Source organism: Melanotaenia boesemani, chromosome 15 (assembly GCF_017639745.1).
Source record: "Melanotaenia boesemani isolate fMelBoe1 chromosome 15, fMelBoe1.pri, whole genome shotgun sequence".
NCBI classification, from domain to species: Eukaryota; Metazoa; Chordata; class Actinopteri; order Atheriniformes; family Melanotaeniidae; genus Melanotaenia; species Melanotaenia boesemani.
In genome coordinates, this window is record NC_055696.1 from 13,214,183 (window position 1) to 13,237,020 (window position 22,838).

The window sequence follows — 22,838 nt, forward strand, 5'->3', positions numbered from 1 at the left end:
AGAAGAAAATTAAAACTTGTTTCATATTGGTCTGATATCCATGGATATTTTAAACTGATTCTCTTATACAAATAATAATAATGAAAAAAGGGTTTTGTAAAAGACTAAAAGAGGAAAGCGCTGCTCGAGCAAATTTGGCTGATGATGGACACATCATTAAAAGAATTTTAATTGGGTTTACGTCCATATCATCTTGGAGTTGAAAGCATTAATAATAAAAATCTCCAAAAACAATTAATGTTTTCCAAACAATTTCAAAATGAACTTTAAGGATCCTCATGAATGCAGGAAAATTGACCTGCTCTGATTTGGCCTTTCTGCGCAGAACAACTGACGTGACTTTGACAAAGTTTTCTGACTCTGACCTGACGACAAACCACTGATGGACTGATATTGAATGAACTTTTCTTCCAGCAGGTTCTTATCCAGGATTGTTTCCACAGAAGAATGATTGCTGTTTTATAACGCTGTTAATTCTGCTGCCATTAACAGCTACACACATTTATTGTCATGAAAAGCAGGACTGATAATCTGTTTACAGGAGGAGGAGACATCTACTCTACATCTCTTTTTGTAAAATATGTGTATGTGCATTTTAAAATAAAAAATGACTTTGACCCTCATGACATTTTGGGATAAACCTTTACAGGTGGAGTGGAATATATCACCATGTACACATGTGCTTATGCTGATGAGGATTGTTTTTACAGGGGGATGCCGGAACAGGCAACTTCAGGATTCAAGCATACAAGAATTTTAATGTTTTGTGTACAATTTCACTCTTATCTAGGATAATGTGACATATTTACACAGATGGGATGTATATCAGTTTTTGATAAATTGACTATTCCACCATGCACCCCTGGTTCTGCAGGTATTGTGCGCGCTACTGATGGACAACCCTGCCTTTCTTATCATTCTTCCTTGTCATTTCTTCCCATGGTTTGCTAGGTTGTCACATGGGGTGGACCATGTGACAAAAGGGAGGTGATATTCTAAATAACATCTCTGATTCCTTTTGAACAGAAAGTTCTTTCACAGGTACACAGTGTGGGTAAGGAAGGCCTGCCACGCCAGCATCAGATCTGCTCCACTCCTTGGTTCCGGGAGACTGGATCTTGGTCTGGGAGACGAGAAGAAAGCACTGGCGTTTTGAAAGGTGGCTGGGTCCATTCCAGGTCCTGTTGGTCACTCATACAGCAGTGAAGGTCGCTGAAAGGTCCACGTGGATTCACACATCCCACTGTAGGAGGTTCCAAGGTACACCAACCCGAGCTCCAGCTGACCTCTCAACCACAGGGCAGAATAATCCCTGAGGTCAGCCCCGTGCGAGATAGTCCATTCTCCACGTGACAACATGAAGTACACCCAGGCTGCCGTGAGGGGATGGTCGTGCGTCATCCTCTTCATCCTTGTCGCCTTCCTCCTCTGATGCCTGGATCCAACCGGGCCTCGCCCAACACAACGCGCCCTAGCTTCGTCCCAACCCGCCAGATGACTGCAGGGGACAGAAGCACCCTCTTTGAGGAAGCACCACCGAGACGACCACACTCTTCAGCATCATGACAACACTGAATTTCCAGCAATACAAACTCCACATGTGTTTTATCCAGAACTGTTTTTTTAGCGAAACGGGACAGATACACTATTCTCTTTAAGACACTCTAGTCTCATGTATATCCTCACCTTCCCCCAAACACTCTGACTCGTTCACCTTAAATTCTTGTGATTATTCCCTGGCTGTTCTCTTTCTACAGAGTGGGGCTTAAGAGTTGTTGTGTTTAAACATTGCGGCCTTTTCCTGACCCCTTTTAACACCCCCATCGTGTTAAACGCGGTACCTTCTCTCCACAGATGAAAGAATTTATGATGACTTTGCCCTGGTGGGGGATTGGGGAACTGGTTTGGGCTGTGAAAGATCTATCAATCTCTTTGGAAAATTTAACCTCTCTGGTGGATTCTGGGTTTAGCTTGCTGCAAAAGGAAGTTAGGCTTTGAGAATAATGCCTCTATAAACAGGATGGCTCTTGATTTTATTAGCTACACAAGGTGACACTTGTGCTCCGATAGGAAATCAGTATTGTACCTTTGTCCCTGATACATCTGCTAACTTGTCTGTGATCCATGATGCCCTTACTGATCTCTGGGACTGGCTTACTAGTGATTCTTGTATTCTCCATATGGTGGTTTGAAGTTCTTTGAGTAAATTTTCTCTTTATGTGTGATTAATATGTTGCATTTTAATCAAAGGGGTGGATTGTAATGGAAAATTTATTCATATACCCTTATAGTTTGTAGGTTACACTTTGTATGTCTGTGTATTTAGATAAGAACTCCTTCTCACACCTTCCCCCCTCTCTCATCCCCTCAACAGATGTTGAGGGTTTAATGAGCTTCCTCCTTTGCACCCTTCACTCCGTAACATTTGTTAACAGCTATGTGAGAAATTTAAAACAATGATCTCCTACTGTGATGTTATCAGCTCATGCCTGGTATATTAACTAAGTTCACTTGTATCTCGCCAGACTCACGCAGACAAACTCCTTTGACTGTGGGACTCTCATTGCTGATCAGCTCTTAATAAATAATACTTTGTTCGATTCTCACTTAGTGTGTGATCTTTGATAACTAAAAATTCCACAACAGGGGACAAACCTAAAGTTATCAGTCCAGTTGTCAGAAACTGTATTAAAATATGTTTTCAATTCAGAAAACATTTTCAACATGCTCTTGGGTGTAGTTTGCTTCCTTTAATCAATAACCATCTTTTGGCCCCTTTCAGGTTGACATAGGCTTCAAACAATGACACAAAAAAGGCCTGCCATTCTATAAGGACCATTTTATAGATGGCAGTTTTGCTTCTTTTGATACACTCCAGCGTAAATATAGCCTCCCTTATTCTGACCCACTGAAATACCTGCAGTTTGCTCAAAAACGCCTTCCATTTCCTACACTGCCCTCCTTGAGTGTTACTGATTATACTTATGAATCCTTCTTCTAAGGGTAGAATTGTAGACATTTATAGAAAAATACAAGCCATTGAACTGCCCTCTTGGGACTATACCCAATTTATCCAATATTTTGGGACCCAGCTTAGTGATATTTTAAAACTCATTCACACCTCTTCCTTTTGCTTTAGATATGGACTTATTCAGTTTAAAGTTGTGCACGGTTTACATTATATTAATGAGAAACTCTAAAATATATCCTGGTGAGTGTGACATGTCCAAGATGCCATCCCAGCCCAGCTACAACCGGCCACATGGTTTGGACTTGTCCTTCCTTGTGTGATTACTTAAAACACATGTATGAAGCTTTATCTTATATTTGCAAGGACAATCTAAAGCCTGAACCCATGCTTCCATTTGAGAAAAAATTCACTGAAGGAAGAGCTGGACAAAATCCTGGAAGGTGAATGCAACAGTAGTACACGTAGTCATCGGAGCACTTGGGGCTGTGTCCATGCATATAAGAAGTGGCTCCAACACCAGGAGAAACATCAAATATCTCCATCCAGAAGGGTGCAGTCCTATGAACAGCTATGATACTGCGTAGGACCCTCAATATATATATATATATATATATATATATATATATATATATATATATATATATATATATATATATATACATATATATATATATATATGGGCCTTGGTGCATATGGAAGCACAACAGTCACACAGTAAAGAGGAAAACACTTTTCGTAGTGGTAAATGATGTATTATCGAGTTATAAAATTTCTTGAAAATGCAAGGACATTTGCTCTTGAAACATATGTGTAGTCGTATATGGCTAACATTAATTTTTCTGTATATCTTTTAGAGTAATGTCGCCATCTATAGAGGGGAACAATAAATTAAAGTCACGGTCAGTGTAAAGTGGTGTGGTAAGGGCACTGCCGCAAATATATTGTAAATTAAACTATATGTATTGAAAATAATAAATATAAACTATATTTCGCAAATAAGTGAGAAATCATATTTTACTCAGATGGACATAATATTTGTTGGTGTTTGTGCATGGACAAACCCATATTTAGTTTAAAAATAAAACTGCCAAAGAACCAGAAATAAAATATTTGTTGTTGTTGTTCTTATGTTTTGTTGTGTCGAATCTGCGCTGCTCGTTCACAGCCAGCAGAGCAAGATGGCGGTCCCTACAAAACCGTAAGTGCTAAACATGCTAACGAGCTCATGGCAGTGTGTGGTTTACAATGAATATAATTGATCCAGTCAGTTTTTGTCATTTCATTTATTATTGAGAATCGAAGTAACCTCAGCAGCTGTTAACATATAACCAATTAATTATTAAAACGGATATTCCCCACTGCAGCCTTGAAGCTAGCCAGTTAACGTTTTGCTAACGTTATGCTAGTTGATGTTTACTAATCAATTTTCTGCAATGTCTGCATGTTAGTTATGAACTTCACTTTTTTCTTACACATGATACGGGTTTGCCAATTCAGTACATTTACTTGCAACAACGCTAGGCGGTCAGGAAAGGTTGTTTTAGTTAATCAGCCAGTTTCCCCTTAAAACACTTTAACATGATGGATATTATAAAGGTTATACGTATTCTCTTAGTTGTAGTCTTTTTGGTGCATTTTGTCTGGCACTTTGAACAGTGAGCAAGTGAACATCAAATATAAATAGATTAATTCCCAACGTGCCACTCGAAAAATGAAAGAAAAAAAAAAAACTTATTTGCAAATTACTGACAGTGTTAAGAATCTGTTGTGCTCTGATATGAAGAGTAATGTCTCTTGTCATGAACAGGATTTATGTCTACCAAAAAGATTTAGAGATATTTATTTATAATTCTGGGGACTCAACTTTTGAGGTTGAATTTAGGGTTACATTTTGCAATTAATTCAAATGGAACTTTTCACTTTCATGGTTTTCTGTTCATTGCGTTAATGTGCATCATGCTTTATGTTGTTGTTTATATCTGACTTGTCTTAGGTTTGAATAATTTAATTAAAACTCTTGTGTTTATTCTGATAAGAAAAATAAATCAAATAACAACAATGATAACTGACATGCAGCTGTATGCAGCACCACCAGTGGTTATTTGATGCTTTTTTGGAGGGTATTTAGAAGGAAAAATAATCAATTTATGACAGTTAAGTAAAATCTAATCCAGAAAGTTGGGTCAGATTTGCCTGCTAATTCTTTTTCCAATCCTAACCTTGTCAGCACAAGTTATGTACTGATAGAATTAGTTATTTAATTTAGTCTTAGAAAGCATTTGTTAAGTGACTTAATGATCTGAATTGAAGCTCTAATGAATATTCCTCCTCCAATATGCTGTTGGAAAATAAAAAGATTTTCTAACCTGACTTTGCATTATTTTAATTTGACATACCAATTTTATGTAATAGATTATTACTTTTCTTGTAAATATATTTTAATACTGGTCTATTTATTTATTTAATTCAATAACAAGAAGTATATATCATTGTTATAATTTTTAATGCATATGTGTTATCAGGTACGGGCTGATCTTGCCACAAAAAAAGGTAGCATCAAAGACCTCCGTTTTGCAGAAGCCCTCAGTGTTTGGGGATGATTCAGATGATGAGGTGGGTACATTCCTTTATTTTGATTTATTTATTTTGTAATGTTTATATGTCATGTGTGGGGCCCTTGTACACCAAGCCAAGTATTGTATGCCAGGAACATGTGCTGCATCTGGACTATCTAGGTAGATTTAACTCTTGTTTTCTATGTGTGTAAGGCCCCACCTAATCCTTTAGATCATGTTGCCTTTGTCTATCCTTCTATCTGCTGCTGAATTAGCATCAAGTCTGTCAGTGAGAGCAATAATTCTGACAGAGTGATTAGCACATCGTGAAGATAATATGAAAACACAACCCTCCTCTTCAATTGAGAGTTATGTCCTCTTGTGTAGGTATATCCTAGCTGACATTTGGGCCTGGTCTTTGCATTGTGAGCAAGAAGACCCAGCAAGAGCTCTCTCACTGGTTCTTGAGTTTGGTTTGGTGTATAGGACCTCTTAGGGAAGCTAAACAGATTTTAGTGAAAGGTAGACACGTTTTCAAGTAGGCCAAAATATTATGTTCAGTATATTTTGTTTCTCAGACCTCGGTTGGAGAGAGTCTACAAAGAGAAGCCATCAAAAAGAAGATGATGAAGCAGGTGAGCAAAAGAAGAGATTTCATGTGACAGTCCACCTAGTGTTTAAAACTGCTTAGCTTCTTTTAATAGCTGGTCACTCGTCTCGTCTCATCGATTGTGCTTCTTTCTTTGTATCTAAAGACTCGTTTGGAGATGCAGAAGGCTCTGGAGCAGGACAGCACTGTGTATGACTATGATTCTGTGTACGATGACATTCAAAAGCAGAGACTTGAGAGCAACAAAAAAATTCTGGGAGGTGCTGACAAAAGGGTAATTTCACATCTTTTGAAACATTTTGAAACCTATACAGTTCTACCAGTTAAAATTACTTTTGTTGTGCTGCTGTTCAGTTAATGTTGAGTTCTTGTGTCCTTTGCTGTAAAGAAAGCAAAATTTAAAATAAAATCTCTTTGCACACATACTATTTCTTTTTTTCTTTGTCTCTGTTACAGCCAAAATATATCCACCAGTTAATGAAAGCAGTAGAGGATCGAAAGAAGGAACAGGAAAGAAGGGAGGAGAGGAAGATTCAGAAGGAAAGGGAGGCAGAGGGAGAACAGTTTGCTGATAAAGAAGCTTATGTTACTTCTGCCTATAAGAAAAAACTGCAGGAGCAGGAGGAGGAGCGGGAAAGAGAACAAAGAGAGGCGGCGATGGAAGGTTAGATTCATACTTTCTAACTATATTTTTAAAACGCCTTCTCCAGAAAACTTTTGTAGAATTTAAATGATATGGGATGCCATGAATTTTGACCTATTCAGATTCTATATTTAGTTTTTAAAATTGTCAAAACATTGTAGTTATTTTTGTTTTTATATATATATATATATATATATATATATATATATATATATATATATATACATATATATATATATATATGTGTGTGTGTGTGTGTGTGTGTATAATTTTGAATTTAATCCGTGTGATGCATATAAAAAAAATGCAACAAGCAAAATTATCTAGTAATTAGGCAACAAATACCTGCCAACTATTGCGAACACTTGGCCCAAATCAAAGGAGGCCTAAACTGATAAGCAGCTGAAATCCTGTGCCAAGCAAGAATTTAAGCATTCATTGTGTTTAAAAACTATCCAACAATACAAGTAATGGCATTTTTAAACCAGGATTGTTTGGGAGACTCAGTCCTGGGAGTAATGCTGAGCCTTTGTTGGCTTGCTTTCACCCTGCACTTTATTCTAGTGCAGTGGTTCCAACCTGTTGAGGATTGGGACCCCGTAGGGGGCTCCTGGACTACTAGTTGGGAACCACTGCTCTAGTGGATCGAACCAAGTTCATGCATTTTTGAAGTGTTTTTACCTTGGTGTTCAGACCTAATACCATTTTCACAAGAAGTTGCCCAGTATGAGCAACAGGCAGGGCAGTGAGCTATCCAGCAATGCACATTATGCCTTTTCCTCTCTTTGGTTCGCTGGATGATCTATTTGCATTCACGTTGAAAGCGAACAGGGTTCACTTACAAATGAACCAAGTTTATCATTAACACCTTAAATACAGAATAAAAACAAAGCCTCATAGCACCGCCCTTTGATAGAGGGAAAATTATATTTTGGGGTTTGTTGATTTCTTAGGTGATAAACTGCTGTTTTGGTTTGAGTTGATCAGATCAAGCCTCTAGTGTCAGATTTATGGTTAAGGAGGGTCCCTCAGATGTTGCTGCAAACCTCTGATATTCAAACCCATATTTTAGTGTTACATAAACTCTTTCAAGAAGAGTTAGTCCTCTGGTCATCTGTTTAAAATCCATCTGTGACATGCGGGAGACTAGGGTTCGAATCCCCCAGGGGACGAATATGAACACCTTCCAGTTGGGTCCTCAGTCAAGACCCTTAACGCTACTCGCTAACAATTGTATGTCGCTTTGTTGAAAAGCATCAGCTAAATGACTGTAAAAATGTTTTGCACTGTGAACCACAGAAGCACACCAAGCAGCTCCAGTGGGGGTGTGCCTTAAAAAAAAGTCATGTGAATGGGACTAAAGTGACTTTTTGTTCTGTCTAAGCATTTTAGATATTGTAGTAAATAATGTGTGCAGACAATGTAAAAATAGACATATACTGAATGTTCTTAAATGTACAAGCAATTTAACTTGACTCATAGTCATTCACTGTTGCATTTTATTTGGCAGAACATTTTAACATGAAGGATACTTTCAGGTAGACTATGACGAGGTAAATTATATGTTTTTAATAACCATCTGTTTTCTTCTCAGCTGCGTTGGATGTGAAGAAACAGAAAGACTTGAGTGGCTTCTACCGGCACCTTCTGAATCAAACTGTAGGAGAGGAAGCAATACCAGATCGCTCAGCAAACAAGTCAGTTATTGCTCCTTATTACTTATGAAATACAACATAGTTTTCAAAACATTTTTTAATCATAGAACATATTTTTCTTTCTTTTTTTTTCCTCTTACAGAAGTCAAACATCAAATGTTTCCAAAGACACAGAGAGGACTTCACCTGCTCTGTCACCTACATCCCATGAGAATCTTCCAAGTTCAGGCAGTGACAATGAAGAGGAACGAGAGCAGAAGTCTGGGTTTAGCAAGCCTAGTGGGGGCTCTCACACAAAACGCCAGTATAGACAGAGGTCACCTTCATCTGGGAGCGGGGAGGATAGGGAGAAGGAAAGAGAGAGAGACAGAGAGAGACATAAGAAGAGCCATAGAAACCAAGACAGGGACAGAGGGAGAGACAAAGATAGTGACAGACATAGGGGAAGAGAAAGGGATGAACGACATGGAGACAGAAGAAGTGACAGAGATAGAAGGAAAGAAAGAGACAGGGACAGAGATCGAGGCAGAGACGATGAGAGAGGTAGAGGCAGGGGGGATATCGAGAGGGAAGATAGACATGGGAGGAGAGACAGGAGCCCTAAAGAAAGAGAACGGCATAAGGATAGTGAGAGGGAGAAGAGGAGAAATTCAGATGAAGACAAACGGAAAGACAAATATCAGGAAGAAGAGAAGGAGCAAAGGAAAGAACACGAGCTGGAAAAGGCAGAAAAGAGAGAGGAGAAACATCCTGAAAAGCAGGATGCAGTAAGCGAATGTCCGAAGGAAAAAGATGAACAGAAAAAGGAGGGTGAAGAAAATGAGGAAATGGAGGAAAAGCCAAACAAGTTTGCAAAGCGTAGCACGGATCAGACTTTGAGTTCAGCACGGGAAAGGTATATGGCCAGGCAGATGGCACGCTCATCATCGAAGAGTTACATCGAGAAAGAGGAGGACTGACGGGTCGAACACACCAAATCACTGAATTGCACTCAACCTTTATCACAGCTTAAAAAAAACTAAGATAGACATTATTTTAAATTAAGTTTGTTTTTTTCTAACTAAGACAAAACCCATGATTTTCTTCTTCCAGTACTTTTCAGCCTGCCCGTTGTAATACCATTCATCCCAAAACATTACAAACATTGCTCCAACATGAGGACATGGTGGTTTTGTTGTGGACTATTTTCACTCACACGTTGTAGAGATCTATACAACAGTAGTAAGCTGACTGTATTTGTCAGCTGGGTTAAAATTTCTTTTGGTTTTAGTCTTCTAATAGGACAGTTATGAAAGTGTAAAATATACCAATCCTGTTCAGTAACCACCTAACCACTGACCTTACTTCGCACTACAGTGGACAGACTGAGACCGCAGAGTGCTCACAGTCCTGAGTGGCAGGAAAAAAATACTGACCTGTAAATGTGAGAAATATTCTGCTGGGCTGAGTGTAAATGGAAAGCTTTACCTCATGGTGGAGTCAGGAAAATGGGTGAGTGTGGAATGACTTGTGAACCAGTGACTTTCTGTTTAACTTTTGTATCTCATGTTGTCAATAACGGGTTCATTAAATAATATCTGGTCCACATTACCTTCTCTTGGTTTTCATTTTGTTTACAATTACATGCTTAAATGTGTGCAAGAATGACACTCGGAGAAGATAATTCAAAAGTTTTATTACCCAAGATCACAGAAATATGTTAGTAATTCTCAGGGTTTATACTGACATCAACCCCAAATATGACAATAGATAGCAATGGTCATGTTGCAAGCAGATTTCTAGCAGTTGACCTGTTAACTTACTTTATTTAGCACCTATAAATATACTCCAGGCATGAGACAGAGACATGGTTTACTGCAGACTTGCTTAGAAGTTAGTGCAGTGACAATATAAGCAAAGCTTAAGTGTTTTTTTTTTTTTTTTTTGTTTTGTTTTGTTTTTTTTAGGTGTTTGATCACTTATCAAAGTATAAAACAAAGTTGCTGGAAAAGTTATCTTTAATACAGTTTTACATTTATAATAAAATATTTAATCAAACACCGGATAAAATAGAAAACTCTATGCTAATCGAAACAAAATGTCACATATTTAAAATCCAAAGAAAAAATAAGAGTTTATTAACATTTGTGAACACATAGGTGTAGATTTTCTTTTAGCACAGTTTCAGAAACAAACTGATCAACTTTAAATTGACCAAAAATTGCAGTGAGACACTACTGTAAAATTTCAGCATACAGCTGAAATTGGACATACAGGCAATTTTATTATTGTTTTATTATTATTTGGAGATTAAATGTATTTAAATTTAGAGTTCTTGTCTTAAATGATTTCCACTTAAATCAATAATTTCCTAAGCATTTCCTAAAAAGTTGTAAACTTTCTTGCATGTGCAGCTCCCCGAGAGGCAAAAACAAGACAAACTGTTTTGAGTTGAGTGAAAACACCTGAGAATCTTAAAATAAAGGTTGACACCTTTATATCTTCATGTGTTTTTGCTATTTGAACCATTTAAAAATCAAAATCAGTCTGCAAAATCCAAAAGGATTAATAAATTCAAATTTTCTTTTTTCTTCTATAACTTTTGAAAGCTTTGTTTATACCTGACCTTGAGTCTGATTTGGGATGTCTGGCCTAGCACAGCCTCTAATAAGATGTTAAATAGATTTAGATGAAAAGCTGCTACATCTGACATTTTTCAAGGCAAAAAGCTTAAAAGCAGCAATATAGATGAATTGAGAAACTAAAATGAGGGATAAATGCAACTCGTTTGCTACCATGTTAAGAAATAAAATCTTAACAAACGTAATAAAGTTTTAATATAACTGCATGGGCCCTAGGAAACTAACAGCGATGTTTGATTGCAGGAGTTTTCTCATGGAAGTCTGTTTCGCTGATGCGTCAGCTGTGTTCTAGTTGTACATGGACATTGTGGACCACTGAAACAAAAGAAAAGGCAAATTAATAGAGTGATTAGTTTTGTATATGGTATTAATGGGTAATTTCTGCACAAAAAGGCTGCACACTACAGTTGTCAAATGAACTTGCATTGCAAAACTAATAAACCCTCTTCCATAGGAAAATGCTACTAGTACAAAGCACTAATGTGTAATACTTGCATAGTAAACAACTATCAACAGAATTTTTTGGAACATATATATTGACCTGAAATACCATCTAACACTTGGCAATTTAGATTTTTTTGACTGATAAATTAGCATTTTTCCTACTTTATGTCTTATAAACAATTCCACTACATTTTTCTATGTCGAGTTTTAATGAAGTGGAACCAGACTTGCCTCATCCCAGGTCAGGTGGATCATTCCATCGGATGATTTTTCCTTGAAAACGTCTGTAAAGAAAACAGAAAAACATTTTTTAATGAAGCTCAGAGATGAACATGTAAAAAATGTGGTGCATTTTAATATGATTAATTAAAAGTATTTTTTTTAAAGGGTTGTGACTGATGGTTGCCATGGCACTCACTTGACATCTTGTCCAGGCGCAGCATAAGCGTGATGAAGTCTTCCAAGGAAGTGGATGACAAGCTTGAATATCGAAACATAAGCAGCCTCAAATTCCGATCATTCACTTTCATTCCTGGAAGGGACACAAGAGGGAAGAGAAGAGTACTTCAGCCCTTAATCCAGTGGTCAGTCCTCTCCTCTTTTGGTTTAAGTAACTAGTAAATATTGTCACCTGCGGCCTCCATTGCCTTCCATAGCTCATAGTCGGACAGGGATCCGCTGCGATTCAAATCAGAGCGATGGAAAAGATCCTGCCAAAAAGGTTTTTATAAATGTAAAACGTAATAATCATTTCAACTTAATCATGTATGTATGAACTGAACATCAAAGACATACCAAGCTTATCTCAGAGGATTTGAGAAATTCACTGAAATTATTATTATTTTTTTTATCATAGCCTACATGATTGCTACATTACCTTGTATTCATGAATTTTCTTCCAAAGAATTGAGAATTCAGCAAAACTCATCCCCATCCTTCGATCGAGCTTTGCATGTTAATTATTTTACATCAAAAGCATGAAAAGTATTTAACCCTTTATCTAAATGTTGTGACTTAATTTTGACTAACATTTTGATTTTGAATGTTATGTGACAAAAAAAAACAAACAAACAAACAAAAAAAAAAAAAAACAAACTGAAGAACATTTCATTCTTTTAGGATACATCCACCAAAGCCATCATACTCTTGCAGGTTTCCAATCCAAAGCCACGCCAGGTGCCTGTTAGTAGGACCGACATGAAAAACCATCAACAATTTATGTAGATTTTGAGGAAGGATTCCTTAGAATTGAGTGCAGATTTCAAAATAAAGTAACACACCATGAGGGAACCTGTCATTCAGGAGCTTCTGGAGCTGGATGGCACTCAGCTCACCTCCCTGACAACAGACAAGTCAGACACAACTCTGATGATTAACCAGATTCATCACCAGATTTGTGTGAGAGTGTGGGGGGGTGGGGTGGGGTGTAAACACACCTGGTCAGCATAGAGACTGAATAATGCATGGGTGGGATCCTTATCGGCAGCGTTCACCCTGTTGGGCTTTGCAGGGATCTTAAAGAGAACAACATTTTTAATTTCCTCTGTGATTAGACACTTGATGATATGAAATATGCAGTTTAATCTATTATTTTATACCTCTGGAAGGATTAATTTATCTGCATTATCTTCACCACCTATATCATGGGGACTGGATGCAAAGAAGAATCAGATCATTTCTTCCAACACAAACAGTACCTTTTTGTTTATTTTGATAAAAATCTGGCTCCTATAAGACACCAGAGGCTAGATATTTAAATGAGCATCCTATGTTATGTGCAAAATATCCAAGTAAAACTTAACCTGATCTTGGCGTCGGACTTGGTGTAGACTGTGAGAACAAAGTCTGCAGTCATGTAGGGTTTTAAGGTGGAGGGAACAATCACGTACTCTCCTGGCTCCAAGCTGAGCAGCTCAGTCACGTCTCTTTCATAGCCGTAAGCCTGTTTTGTGTTCACAGGGGTGTTTCTTGTAAAGAAGGAGGATCCCAAGCGTCCCTGTGGAGTCTAGGAGGAAATTAAACTTGTTTATTGCCTTGAAAATGTTTCCTGGGCATCAGCTTAAATGAACTTTCTTTGTGTGGTAAATTTGCTCTTATGTGAGCTTACCCCTGGGGGAACCTGTTGAATGAGAAACCAGAAAAAGAAAGTCACTAATCAGTCCGTCCTGGATCACTTAAATTTCATGTGCAAAAATTCAGAAAAAGTACCTTAAAGATAGTGAGTCCAATTGGGTAAAATCGTCTCTTTGAGCGATATTCCTGCTGAGGTTTCTGCATCAGAGAAAGCAAGATGTTTTCATCATGTGGGTCTTCTTTGTCTTTGATCGTCACCTGAATGCGATACTGAGGATTTGTTGCAAAGGTGTCTCCAGGAGAAGAGAAACAGCAGCAATGTTAAAAGCATTTTTAGAGAAACTGGCAGTTTTTTGTGTTTACAGATGTAAAAGACAAGATCTGAAAGCAAAAGAACAGAGCGTGCTCACTGTCGTATATGCTGCCACCAGCAGATGTCCCCGCTACCCAGCTGCCGTCGTAGATCATGCATTTCCACTGGCAGGTGAGGTCACCGTCAATGAAGTTTGGGTTCTCGCAGCAGATGGACAGTATTGCGAAATAATAGCAGAAATCTTCCAACTCCATCCTGAGACATTCAGAGATAAAAATGTAAGAAAAACTGTGTTCAGGACCAGTCCAGTTCAACAAGACAAATACATCTTCTTTGTCTGTAAGTCTATACCAGAACATACTTTTTAAGTTTCATTGTAATTCCCAACAACCTAAACTATTGAAACACCTGAAAAAAAAAGAAAATATATATATATAATACTATATCTAGTAAAATAGATTTAAATCAGTTTCAAATTTCACCAAAACTGGCTTTGCAATTGGTTAGCCTCACATGTTTGCTGGTAAAATATGGAGACTATTGTGTGTATTTGGGGCAGTTATAGGAAAATTTACCAGAACTCCCCGTCATTCCGGTTGAAACACTTCTCCCGGTCTGCTGGGCTTACTTTGTTCCACAAATCTGAGCTGAGCACGAGAAAGAAATAAATTCATACTAGATTACACAATGAAAGTAAAAGATTTTTTATTTTCTTCAAAGAAATATACAGAAAATAATCGTTTCAAATTAGTTCTATTTTTTTTAATTATTATTATTATTGCTTTAACATTCACAATAGAACAAGTGGTAGGAAATGAGTCATTCAAATACCTGTCACTCCACTTTCCGTTCCACTCTTGTTTACCCCAAGGGTTCATGATTCGCACCAGCTTCACTTTGGACCCATAATATTCAACCTGTGAGTAAAAGATTTTTAACCAATTAATACAGACCATTAATTAAACAAAATATTGTCTAAATCTAGCTGCATTTCAGTTCTTGAGGCTCTCGCCTCAGATATATTTAGTGTTTCAGCCCTGTTGTTTACCTCAGTGACAGCTGTGACAGAATAGGCATGTGTGTCAACCAATCCAGTGTGAGCAACAGTGTTGTTCAACTTATTCTGAAACAGGTAAAAAAGTTCAAGTTTAAGAAAATATTATTCAGTTTGTCAATATAATACTTAATTTTGATATTAACAAATACAAATTTATGAAACTCTCAAGTGAAAAAATGCATATTATTATATCAGCAATCATCTATAGAAGTTTCATTGTCACATCTATTAGTTTAGAAATGTAACCCAGATAATGTGGAGTGTTAAATGCTGCTGTGAGTAGGTGGTTCTTTACCTCTCCCTGGGCAGTGCCACAGCAAATCAATGATTTGCACCCAGTGGCTCTGCTCAGTAACAGCCACAGCTCCTGATCATGGCCTGGATAGTGGACTTCTTTGAGTTTGTAAGTCATGTTCACACCTCCACTGAAATCCTTGCAGGCCTCTGGTGGCAACCCAGCGTTCAAGTCAGCATATGAGCCGCACACTCTGAGGGAGGCAGGGAAATTATTTGGAATTAACCATTTCAAATGTTGACTGATGTTTGGGCCAAAACTGTGAACAGATATATCAAATAGCTACATACTTGGCATATGCTTTTTCCAGCAGAGATGCCCAGAACTCATTTCCACACTTGCTGTGCACAAACAGCAACTGACTGTTGAGTATCGGCAGATAGTCGTCAATGACAACATCCACCCACTTGCCGAATCTCCAAAACTAAAGAAGCGAAAAGTACAAATTACTTTGCAGATATACAGTGAAAGCATCACTTTAACATATTTATGTTTCATCAGGTTTTTACTCTGAAGTGAAAAATTCCTGCATAGTTCTTGAAAGATTGGTCCATGGGCACAACTTGTGACATTAGGCGTTGCTGGAATGTGAGTGAGGAAATTGGAGCCAGAAACCAACAGTCACCTGTTAAAATAATAATAAAAAAAAGCAAATAATTTTGTTATTTCAAACCAGTTCTTTTGCTTTTCTCCCTTTTTATTAATTACGTCTTCTTTTAGTCAGAGTTAATTCTGGTTTACCCACTGTTCCTTGACCAAAGTCAAACCTTGAGGCTCCATTCTTGCAAAACATAGGCTCATCATTGTTGTTTTGTAATTTCAGGATGTCCTGGAGAAGCCAAAGAACAAGAAATACATTTAGACAAGTACAGACTCGCACATTTGTTAAAAAAAACAATCCAAATCTCGGAATGTAAAATTGTGTATTTAGCACTTGTACTCATAAATGACCTGTTAGCATTAGTTTCACATAAAACGTATTTCAAAGCACTTTACAGCTGGACGAAGCCATTTCACATCATCTTCCTGCTGGGTGGTCAAGTTGGCAAGGTCGCCCAAAGAACGGTTGTCAGGTGGGAAGGTGTTGTCCACAAACAGCTGTCCTCTGCTGTGACAGTAATCCTTCAGCTGGGCATAGTCTTGGTTCTTGAACTTGGCAGGATTGGAGGGGCTTCCTTCGCTGCCATCCTGGTAACGCAAGTTGATGATGGAGGTGCAAGTTCCAGAACGGAGCATGTTGACCTGAAGGCTTCAGACAGGCTCTGACAACATGAAAAAAATGAAGGAATTCTAATTTGTTATGCAAAAAGTGTGTCACAGACAAATGGAGATTATTACCTGCTGCTTTCTTGTTGTAGAGGTAACTTGGAAGAACTACGTGGAGTACACACAGGAGACAGCGGCTGTCTTATAAGCAAACTCTCCAGACTCAGGACCACCCACTTTTGCGAGCTCAAATGAAAGGAGCTGAGAGGCTTTGCTGGAACAGGAAAAGCATTTTGTTGGTGGAAATTATAACATGCTTTGCCTTAGCATGTCACATTTTTACTGTCTCTTGTCTAGTTTCTCCTGTTAAACACATTGTGTTTGTTCCATTTTTAATTAGATATATATCCTAAATGCTTTGAAAGTCACTGCATTCAGTTAGTACGTCACATTTTTCCAAAATTACATAACTTTTTTGGAAATAGTTAAATAATGCCTATACAGAGGGAGCAAACTTATCTCCCAAATTATATATATATATATATATATATATATATATATATATATATATATATATATATATATTTTTTTTTTTTTTTTTTTTTTTTAAATAACCCATATTTATTGCTCCAGCACAACAAGCTTCAGGGGTTTGTTTCAGCCTGAGTAATTTCCATTCAATCAACAAGTCCTGACAGTAAAATTACACTTTACTACATTTTGTTTGTGGCTGGATTTTTGTTCATCTACCCAAGCTAGACAAAATAGCAGCCTACTGCAGTACAATATGCAAGTAATCCAGAAATGTCTTACATATACAGCATATATAAACCAGTACAGGGGTCAAAAAAATAATAATAAAAGTAGCCATTAATCCCTGAGGAGAAATTATAAGAATACTTATTAATCCATAAATCTTTGTGATTGTCTGTGAGCCATCTAAAATTAATCTTTTTTTGTCTACATACCAAACCAAACATTTAACAAGCTCTTAATGAGTTTTTAATTCTTTTCAAAGGGAGAATTCGGTGTCTTTGTGTGGAGGAAAATTGGCACGTTAATCAGTAAGATGGCCAGTGTCTGTCAATTCTTGGCACCTTTTCTTTGTAAAGGTAATTAAATTTATCCAAACTCTCAAGTCAGCAGGATTAATGAAGCCTGTCTGGGCAGAAATCAGGAATGTGAAAATGATTGGAATCTGTTGCAGCAAGTGTGGATGTCCCACATTTCCTTACTGTCACAATTCCTTTTTAAAGTAATCATGATGACCTTGTGCTCAATTGTCAAACTTTCCTAATAAGGTTTACATTTGCATTTACATCTTTTTGTGTAATTTACATCTCCAAACATCTTTTTAAACCTTTAAAAATAAATTTAAAAAAAGGTTTAAACTGTCTTGACTTTGTAAATGCTGAAACCCCAACAGGAAAAATGCTGAAACAAGTTCTGACACATCAGAAAAAACTATGTCGGTGTTTAAATTCTGGCCTGTAGGGATTTAAACTATTTGGAGCTGCTGTCACTCTCAGCTTCACTCTGACAAGGTTCTCTTTTTATAGAGCCTTTAGCTCTGAAATAAAAATAAATAAAAAAATGCAGTGAGAACCACAACTTCAACAAGCTTCATAATGGAAGAAATGGCAGAAATTATGTAGAAAACAATCACATGAGCTGTTTTTGGGTGAACCGAGCCTTTAGTCTGGGAGCAGAGCTGTTGTTAGTTCATTGTTACAGAAGCTAAAATCTGCTTCTCAGGTCAAGCTAGCTATTGGATGACACTTTTGCTGTTCAGGTGCAAATATCTATTGCAAAAAATTAGATCATTGCAGGATATGTGAACACATTTAGTTTTTATTTCATCCATCCAAACAATAATCTCAAACCCACTAACCTAAAAGCTAATTAACACACAGTGAGTTGGTATATTTAGTAAAAGTTCCACATCCCATAAGCATAAGTAAAAAAGTGAAACATTTGAATTTTTAAAAATAAAATTAAAGTAATGAAATTAAAAATACTTGACAAATCCCCTGAGGAAAATTTCTTCTGCAAGCTTGCTCTAAAACATTGTAGGATTTAGATAAACTTACTCACATGTGGGCGAAGCCATTTCACCTCACTGAGCTGCTCAGCTGTGATATTCTCAAGTTTTCAGATAGACGAGGCTAATTAGGAAAGTTTCATCCTGGAAAATCTCTCCCTGGCTGAAGTTTCCTTGAGCTGCTTTAAGTATTGGCCCTTACATTTCACATTTTTAGAGGTGCTTCCCTCACCACCCTCATCAGACGCAGATGGATGTCATGTGAAAGAGCAGTGGCAGAGACTTCTGACTGAAGGCAAAATTGACCTTGGTAAATTTAATATACCAGATCAATATTTATTGGCAGGGTAATTAATAAAAAAAATGATCATACTTTGAATGCATACCAGTCATGAATGTGCAGGGTCAGGCCTGGCAACCTTAATTAGACTGATCACTACTGATCCACTTCAGCCTTTCGTGTCTGGAAATTACATCTTGTTTTGTCTTCAAGCAAAAACCTCGATCGATTTCAAGCAGCAGTTCCAGATCATTTAATCTCAAACATCAGAGGAACATGAAGTAACATAGTGTGTCAGACCTTTACACCATCTGCACCAGGCGTGCGGATACGATCAGGCCATGCTGATGTTTCATGACAGACTCAGTCCTGTTTGACATGGAAAGCATCAGTGCTGAGCACAGCTCAACGCTCATGGGAGGTTCTGCTCATCTTCTAACGTGGCACTCCTTAGTAGAAGGGTTTGTTACAACTTATAGATACAAGATGAGTTTTCACTTAATTCCTTCTATACACACACGTTTAATATTTGGCAATGTATGCCTTGAATCATTATGCTGGCATCCTTCCATTTCTAAAAACTTTTTTACAGCCAGTATTTCAATGCATCTTTATGCATTCATTTATGATTTACAAATGTCAGTTTTTTTTTACATGAACTCACGGGAGTCTTAAAATTGACTTTATGGATTGAAGTAATTACATATATAAACATGACTTGATTGTGGTTCATCTTTCACAGACAGCAGCTTTTAAAAGAACTTGATGACACCTTGCCACAACATACCGTTTATGATCCATTGCCTGAGATCAGGTGTAATGATTTTAAGTTTAGATATTCATGGTGCTCAGCAATAAGAATGTGATTGTTCACACTTATAAATAGTAACCACTTATTAAAAAATGTTTACAAAAATTACTTCAAAAACAATCTATTGTCATTAAATCACTTTGAATAAATCGGTATATTAAAACATAAGCATTTTGTTTGTGTTATTGTTTAAAAAAAAAAAAAAGTCTTAAGGAATTTAGCAAACTTGCAACATACGGCATTAAACCTGAAGTTTACAAAAAAACACCTGTAAACAAGTTCAAGCCTGATGTGTCAGTGTGTGACAGGTAAAAAAAAAAAAAAAAAGCAATAAATGTTAAGTTTTTTTTTTTTTTTTTTTAGAAAAAAAAAAGCTTTATTGAAACAATTTAAACATGCAGATATTCAGAAATTGACAAATTTAAAAAAACACTAGATAAAGCCAGGAGTAAAAATAAACAGCAAAATGGTCACAATAACTTGAAACCTAAATGCTGCAAAAGCAGCTCACAGTTGACCCTGAAACAGCTGTTGTACCGTCTGTCAAAAACCTTCTGAGTCAAGTTTTGTTGGTCAAGCAGGAGGGATTCACAGCGGATCAGTAGAGGACTGAGATCACGTCAGACCAAAGTCCTGACTTTTAGCCACCTGAAGTGACTTAAAGCTAGACAGAAAGAAAGGAAAATACATTTAAATGAGTATATACACACACATTATTTAAGAAATTAGACATAGTGGAAACTTTTTTGGTGTTAATGGGCAGCTGAAAACAACATAAATCAAATTTTCATGCCACCATTTAATGTTCAGAAAACCGAGAGTCACCACTGAACAATCTGCCGGTAATTCCAGCTTTTTTCAGTTTGGTTTTCATCATAACAGATAATTACAGCAACATGTACTACAGCTAAATCAGTACCTGTCAACGCCACTTAACAGCAAACATCAGGAGGTGGGATCAGCCTAAAGACACCTAATAAAAGATGAAACAATGAGAACAGATAGATGCACTCTGATAACCTCAGTAAAAATATAAACACTCAGAAAAGTGGATTAGAAACAATCGTCAGTTGTCGCATCTGACGGCACTTCCTATTCCAAGTTTTCATCACGGATAGATGTGCAGATTCGCTGAACTCAAATTTTAATAAACTCACCACATGACTTTACACACAATTGCAAGGTGAAGCTGCAGTAGAGTCGAGGACTTGTGTTTCAGATGAATCCTGAAGAATAAAAGCAAATATCAAAGGAAAATAAATACCTACACAAATCAAGCCAAATTCAGATAAAATGCAATAATCTTTCTGTTCAGAAAACCAATGATCAACACTGAACAATCTGACGGTAATTCCAGCTATATCAGTTTAAGTTTCATCATAACAGAAGCAACCAGTTTCCATTTTAGAGGAAAAATAAATTATTCATATTTACCGGGACAGACCTACTCAGCTGTCTTGACTGGACCCCTGCACACCACAATAAATAGAAAAGCATTAGAGTGATGGCACCACATGTAAAATTCTCAAGTTTAAGAAACTAGACATCAGGTGTTGCATCTAATGCCAATGATTTAATACACTGGTTGGTGAGTACAGGGTTTTACTGAGTGCTAAGCCATATAAAAACAATAAAGTACCTGAAACTTAAACACTTCATCAGTAGGTGGGGGGATTTTTCTGGCTTCAACGTCCTTTGGAGCAAGTTGTTTTTTTAAGCTGCAAAACAACATTACTGGTTAACAACTAGTCTCATTTTCACAGGTAAGAACTACAGGTCATTGTTATGGCAATTTCAATATATATGCTAGAAATTCTGCCATGTGAGGCTAAATTTCATTGGCAACCTTAAAAAAATGCATCAAAGTAGAACTGTAGATTCAAAACCAACCTGAGTGAATTTAAATTGATTTGACCTTGGATGCTTCAGAAAGTCTGGGAAGAGAAAAAAATAGATGCAAATCAGTTTAATTTGACTGTCCAGACTCATCACCTCAAGTCAGTTGCAGTTTGGGGCTCAGAACAGTGAGTGAGAAACATCGTCAGTTGTCGCATCAGACGGCACTTCCTATTCACAGTTTTCATCACTGTCACAACTGCATTAACTAGTTTCAACAACTTTGCTCTTACTCACCTCCCGATGACACAAGGAGACCCCAAGATGGCTTGTTTGTGGCATTTGTTGATGTCATTTTGTGAGAAGACACTGATGTATTTCTGAAGTGAAAAATAAAGTTAATAATTTAAAACTTAACAAAAACATTTGTCTTGAACTAAATTATTACCATAACAGACGTTTGCATGTACAAAAACTAAATATCAATGCCACATTTAATATATATTTGTCTCTCCTCATATTTACTTTCATGTAGCTTATATTGACACACAATGCTGGCATACAAAACTCTATATATCGCCACGATAGGGTAAAAAAAAATATCCAAACAAGACCTTTTGAACAAATGGCTCTTCAGATTTACGCTGTGCAAAATTGATAAAACTCTAAGTTAGCTGCAATTTTAAGCAAATAAAAAAATAATACTAGTTAATCAAAATCTTTCAGTCGTCTCCACGTGGCAGCCTGAGGCCCTTTCTCGTGCTGCATCATTAAATTGCAGATGGTTTATCTTAATCTCACATAAAATTGAAACTTACGTGCGTTGTTTGATAAACAGAACTATGGCTTTGTGTTTGTTCAATGCTTATAAAGGTTGATAATAGACGTCTCCTGTCGGACCTCACAACTCAGTAAGCGGGAGGAAGGGAAAAGGACTGAAATCGGGTATGGAACCCCTTTTAAACGGACTGTCGCGGACTTAAGACGTCACTATTTCGTAATACGACATTGACGTCTTAAGTCCGCACATTGGCTGGAGTCAGCGCATGTTCACTGCGGTTCACTGCGTTTAAAAATATCAAACTGTGATTGGTTAGTTATTAAAGCCTCAATACAATTAAAGAAGTAATAAAAATAATAATAATAAATAATTATTTAGCTTTATCTAGCTTTAGGTTTTCTGTAATAAGTGTAGCTCTATTTTTACACCTTTTTTCTGCTTCTTGGACTGTGATCTATTCAAGAAAGAAAAAACAAGATTAAAAGTACTTTAAAATACATGTATGCAAGCCATGTCTTGCTATATTTCTGTTATTTATTTTAGTTGTATTTATAAGAAAAGAAACAAAAAGTTATTTAACTGTGTGAGCATGTGCAAGAGAGGTATACGGCCGCTAGATGGCGGTATTTGACAAGTTACTCCAGTT

General features: G+C 37.0%; 2 protein-coding genes, 1 long non-coding RNA gene and 4 other non-coding genes across 8 annotated transcripts; 1 reads left to right on the forward strand and 6 right to left on the reverse strand.

The window, feature by feature from the left end:
- The first annotated feature begins 4,123 nt into the window (after positions 1 to 4,123).
- nsrp1 (nuclear speckle splicing regulatory protein 1) lies at positions 4,124 to 10,021 on the forward strand. The gene is made up of 7 exons (XM_042008752.1): positions 4,124 to 4,169; positions 5,494 to 5,584; positions 6,105 to 6,161; positions 6,282 to 6,410; positions 6,593 to 6,800; positions 8,374 to 8,476; positions 8,577 to 10,021. Exons 1-7 carry the CDS (start codon positions 4,150 to 4,152, stop codon positions 9,391 to 9,393), a joined length of 1,425 nt encoding a protein of 474 aa, XP_041864686.1. The 5' UTR covers positions 4,124 to 4,149; the 3' UTR covers positions 9,394 to 10,021.
- Positions 10,022 to 10,289: 268 nt separating this feature from the next.
- LOC121654550 (calpain-1 catalytic subunit-like) lies at positions 10,290 to 16,678 on the reverse strand. 2 transcript variants are annotated; one of them, XM_042008751.1, is made up of 22 exons: positions 16,576 to 16,678; positions 16,234 to 16,499; positions 15,979 to 16,066; positions 15,747 to 15,862; positions 15,528 to 15,661; positions 15,238 to 15,430; positions 14,934 to 15,008; positions 14,717 to 14,802; positions 14,461 to 14,532; positions 13,983 to 14,140; positions 13,708 to 13,865; positions 13,607 to 13,618; positions 13,389 to 13,504; positions 13,098 to 13,149; positions 12,936 to 13,013; positions 12,780 to 12,837; positions 12,624 to 12,679; positions 12,377 to 12,445; positions 12,131 to 12,209; positions 11,918 to 12,031; positions 11,731 to 11,783; positions 10,290 to 11,370 (listed from the first exon to the last, which is right to left on the reverse strand). In XM_042008751.1, the coding sequence occupies exons 2-22, from the start codon at positions 16,471 to 16,473 to the stop codon at positions 11,344 to 11,346; spliced, it is 2,034 nt and encodes a 677-aa protein (XP_041864685.1). In that variant the 5' UTR covers positions 16,474 to 16,499; positions 16,576 to 16,678; the 3' UTR covers positions 10,290 to 11,343. The 2 variants fall into 2 exon arrangements, with proteins under 2 accessions (XP_041864685.1, XP_041864684.1); XM_042008750.1 differs by having other exon boundaries at positions 13,302 to 13,504.
- A 3,264-nt stretch (positions 16,679 to 19,942) lies between these two features.
- Positions 19,943 to 22,371, reverse strand: LOC121653801. The gene is made up of 8 exons (XR_006012865.1): positions 22,230 to 22,371; positions 21,709 to 21,791; positions 21,466 to 21,509; positions 21,215 to 21,293; positions 21,010 to 21,044; positions 20,733 to 20,801; positions 20,495 to 20,548; positions 19,943 to 20,239 (listed from the first exon to the last, which is right to left on the reverse strand). It is a non-coding gene; the product is annotated as an uncharacterized LOC121653801 (long non-coding RNA).
- Positions 20,380 to 20,454, reverse strand: LOC121655024. Its single transcript, XR_006013069.1, has one exon. It is a non-coding gene; the product is annotated as a small nucleolar RNA SNORD65 (small nucleolar RNA).
- LOC121655022 lies at positions 20,614 to 20,691 on the reverse strand. The gene has a single exon (XR_006013067.1). It is a non-coding gene; the product is annotated as a small nucleolar RNA SNORD49 (small nucleolar RNA).
- LOC121655025 lies at positions 20,885 to 20,958 on the reverse strand. Its single transcript, XR_006013070.1, has one exon. It is a non-coding gene; the product is annotated as a small nucleolar RNA SNORD65 (small nucleolar RNA).
- On the reverse strand, positions 21,595 to 21,666 carry LOC121655029. The gene has a single exon (XR_006013074.1). It is a non-coding gene; the product is annotated as a small nucleolar RNA SNORD49 (small nucleolar RNA).
- Positions 22,372 to 22,838: the final 467 nt, after the last annotated feature.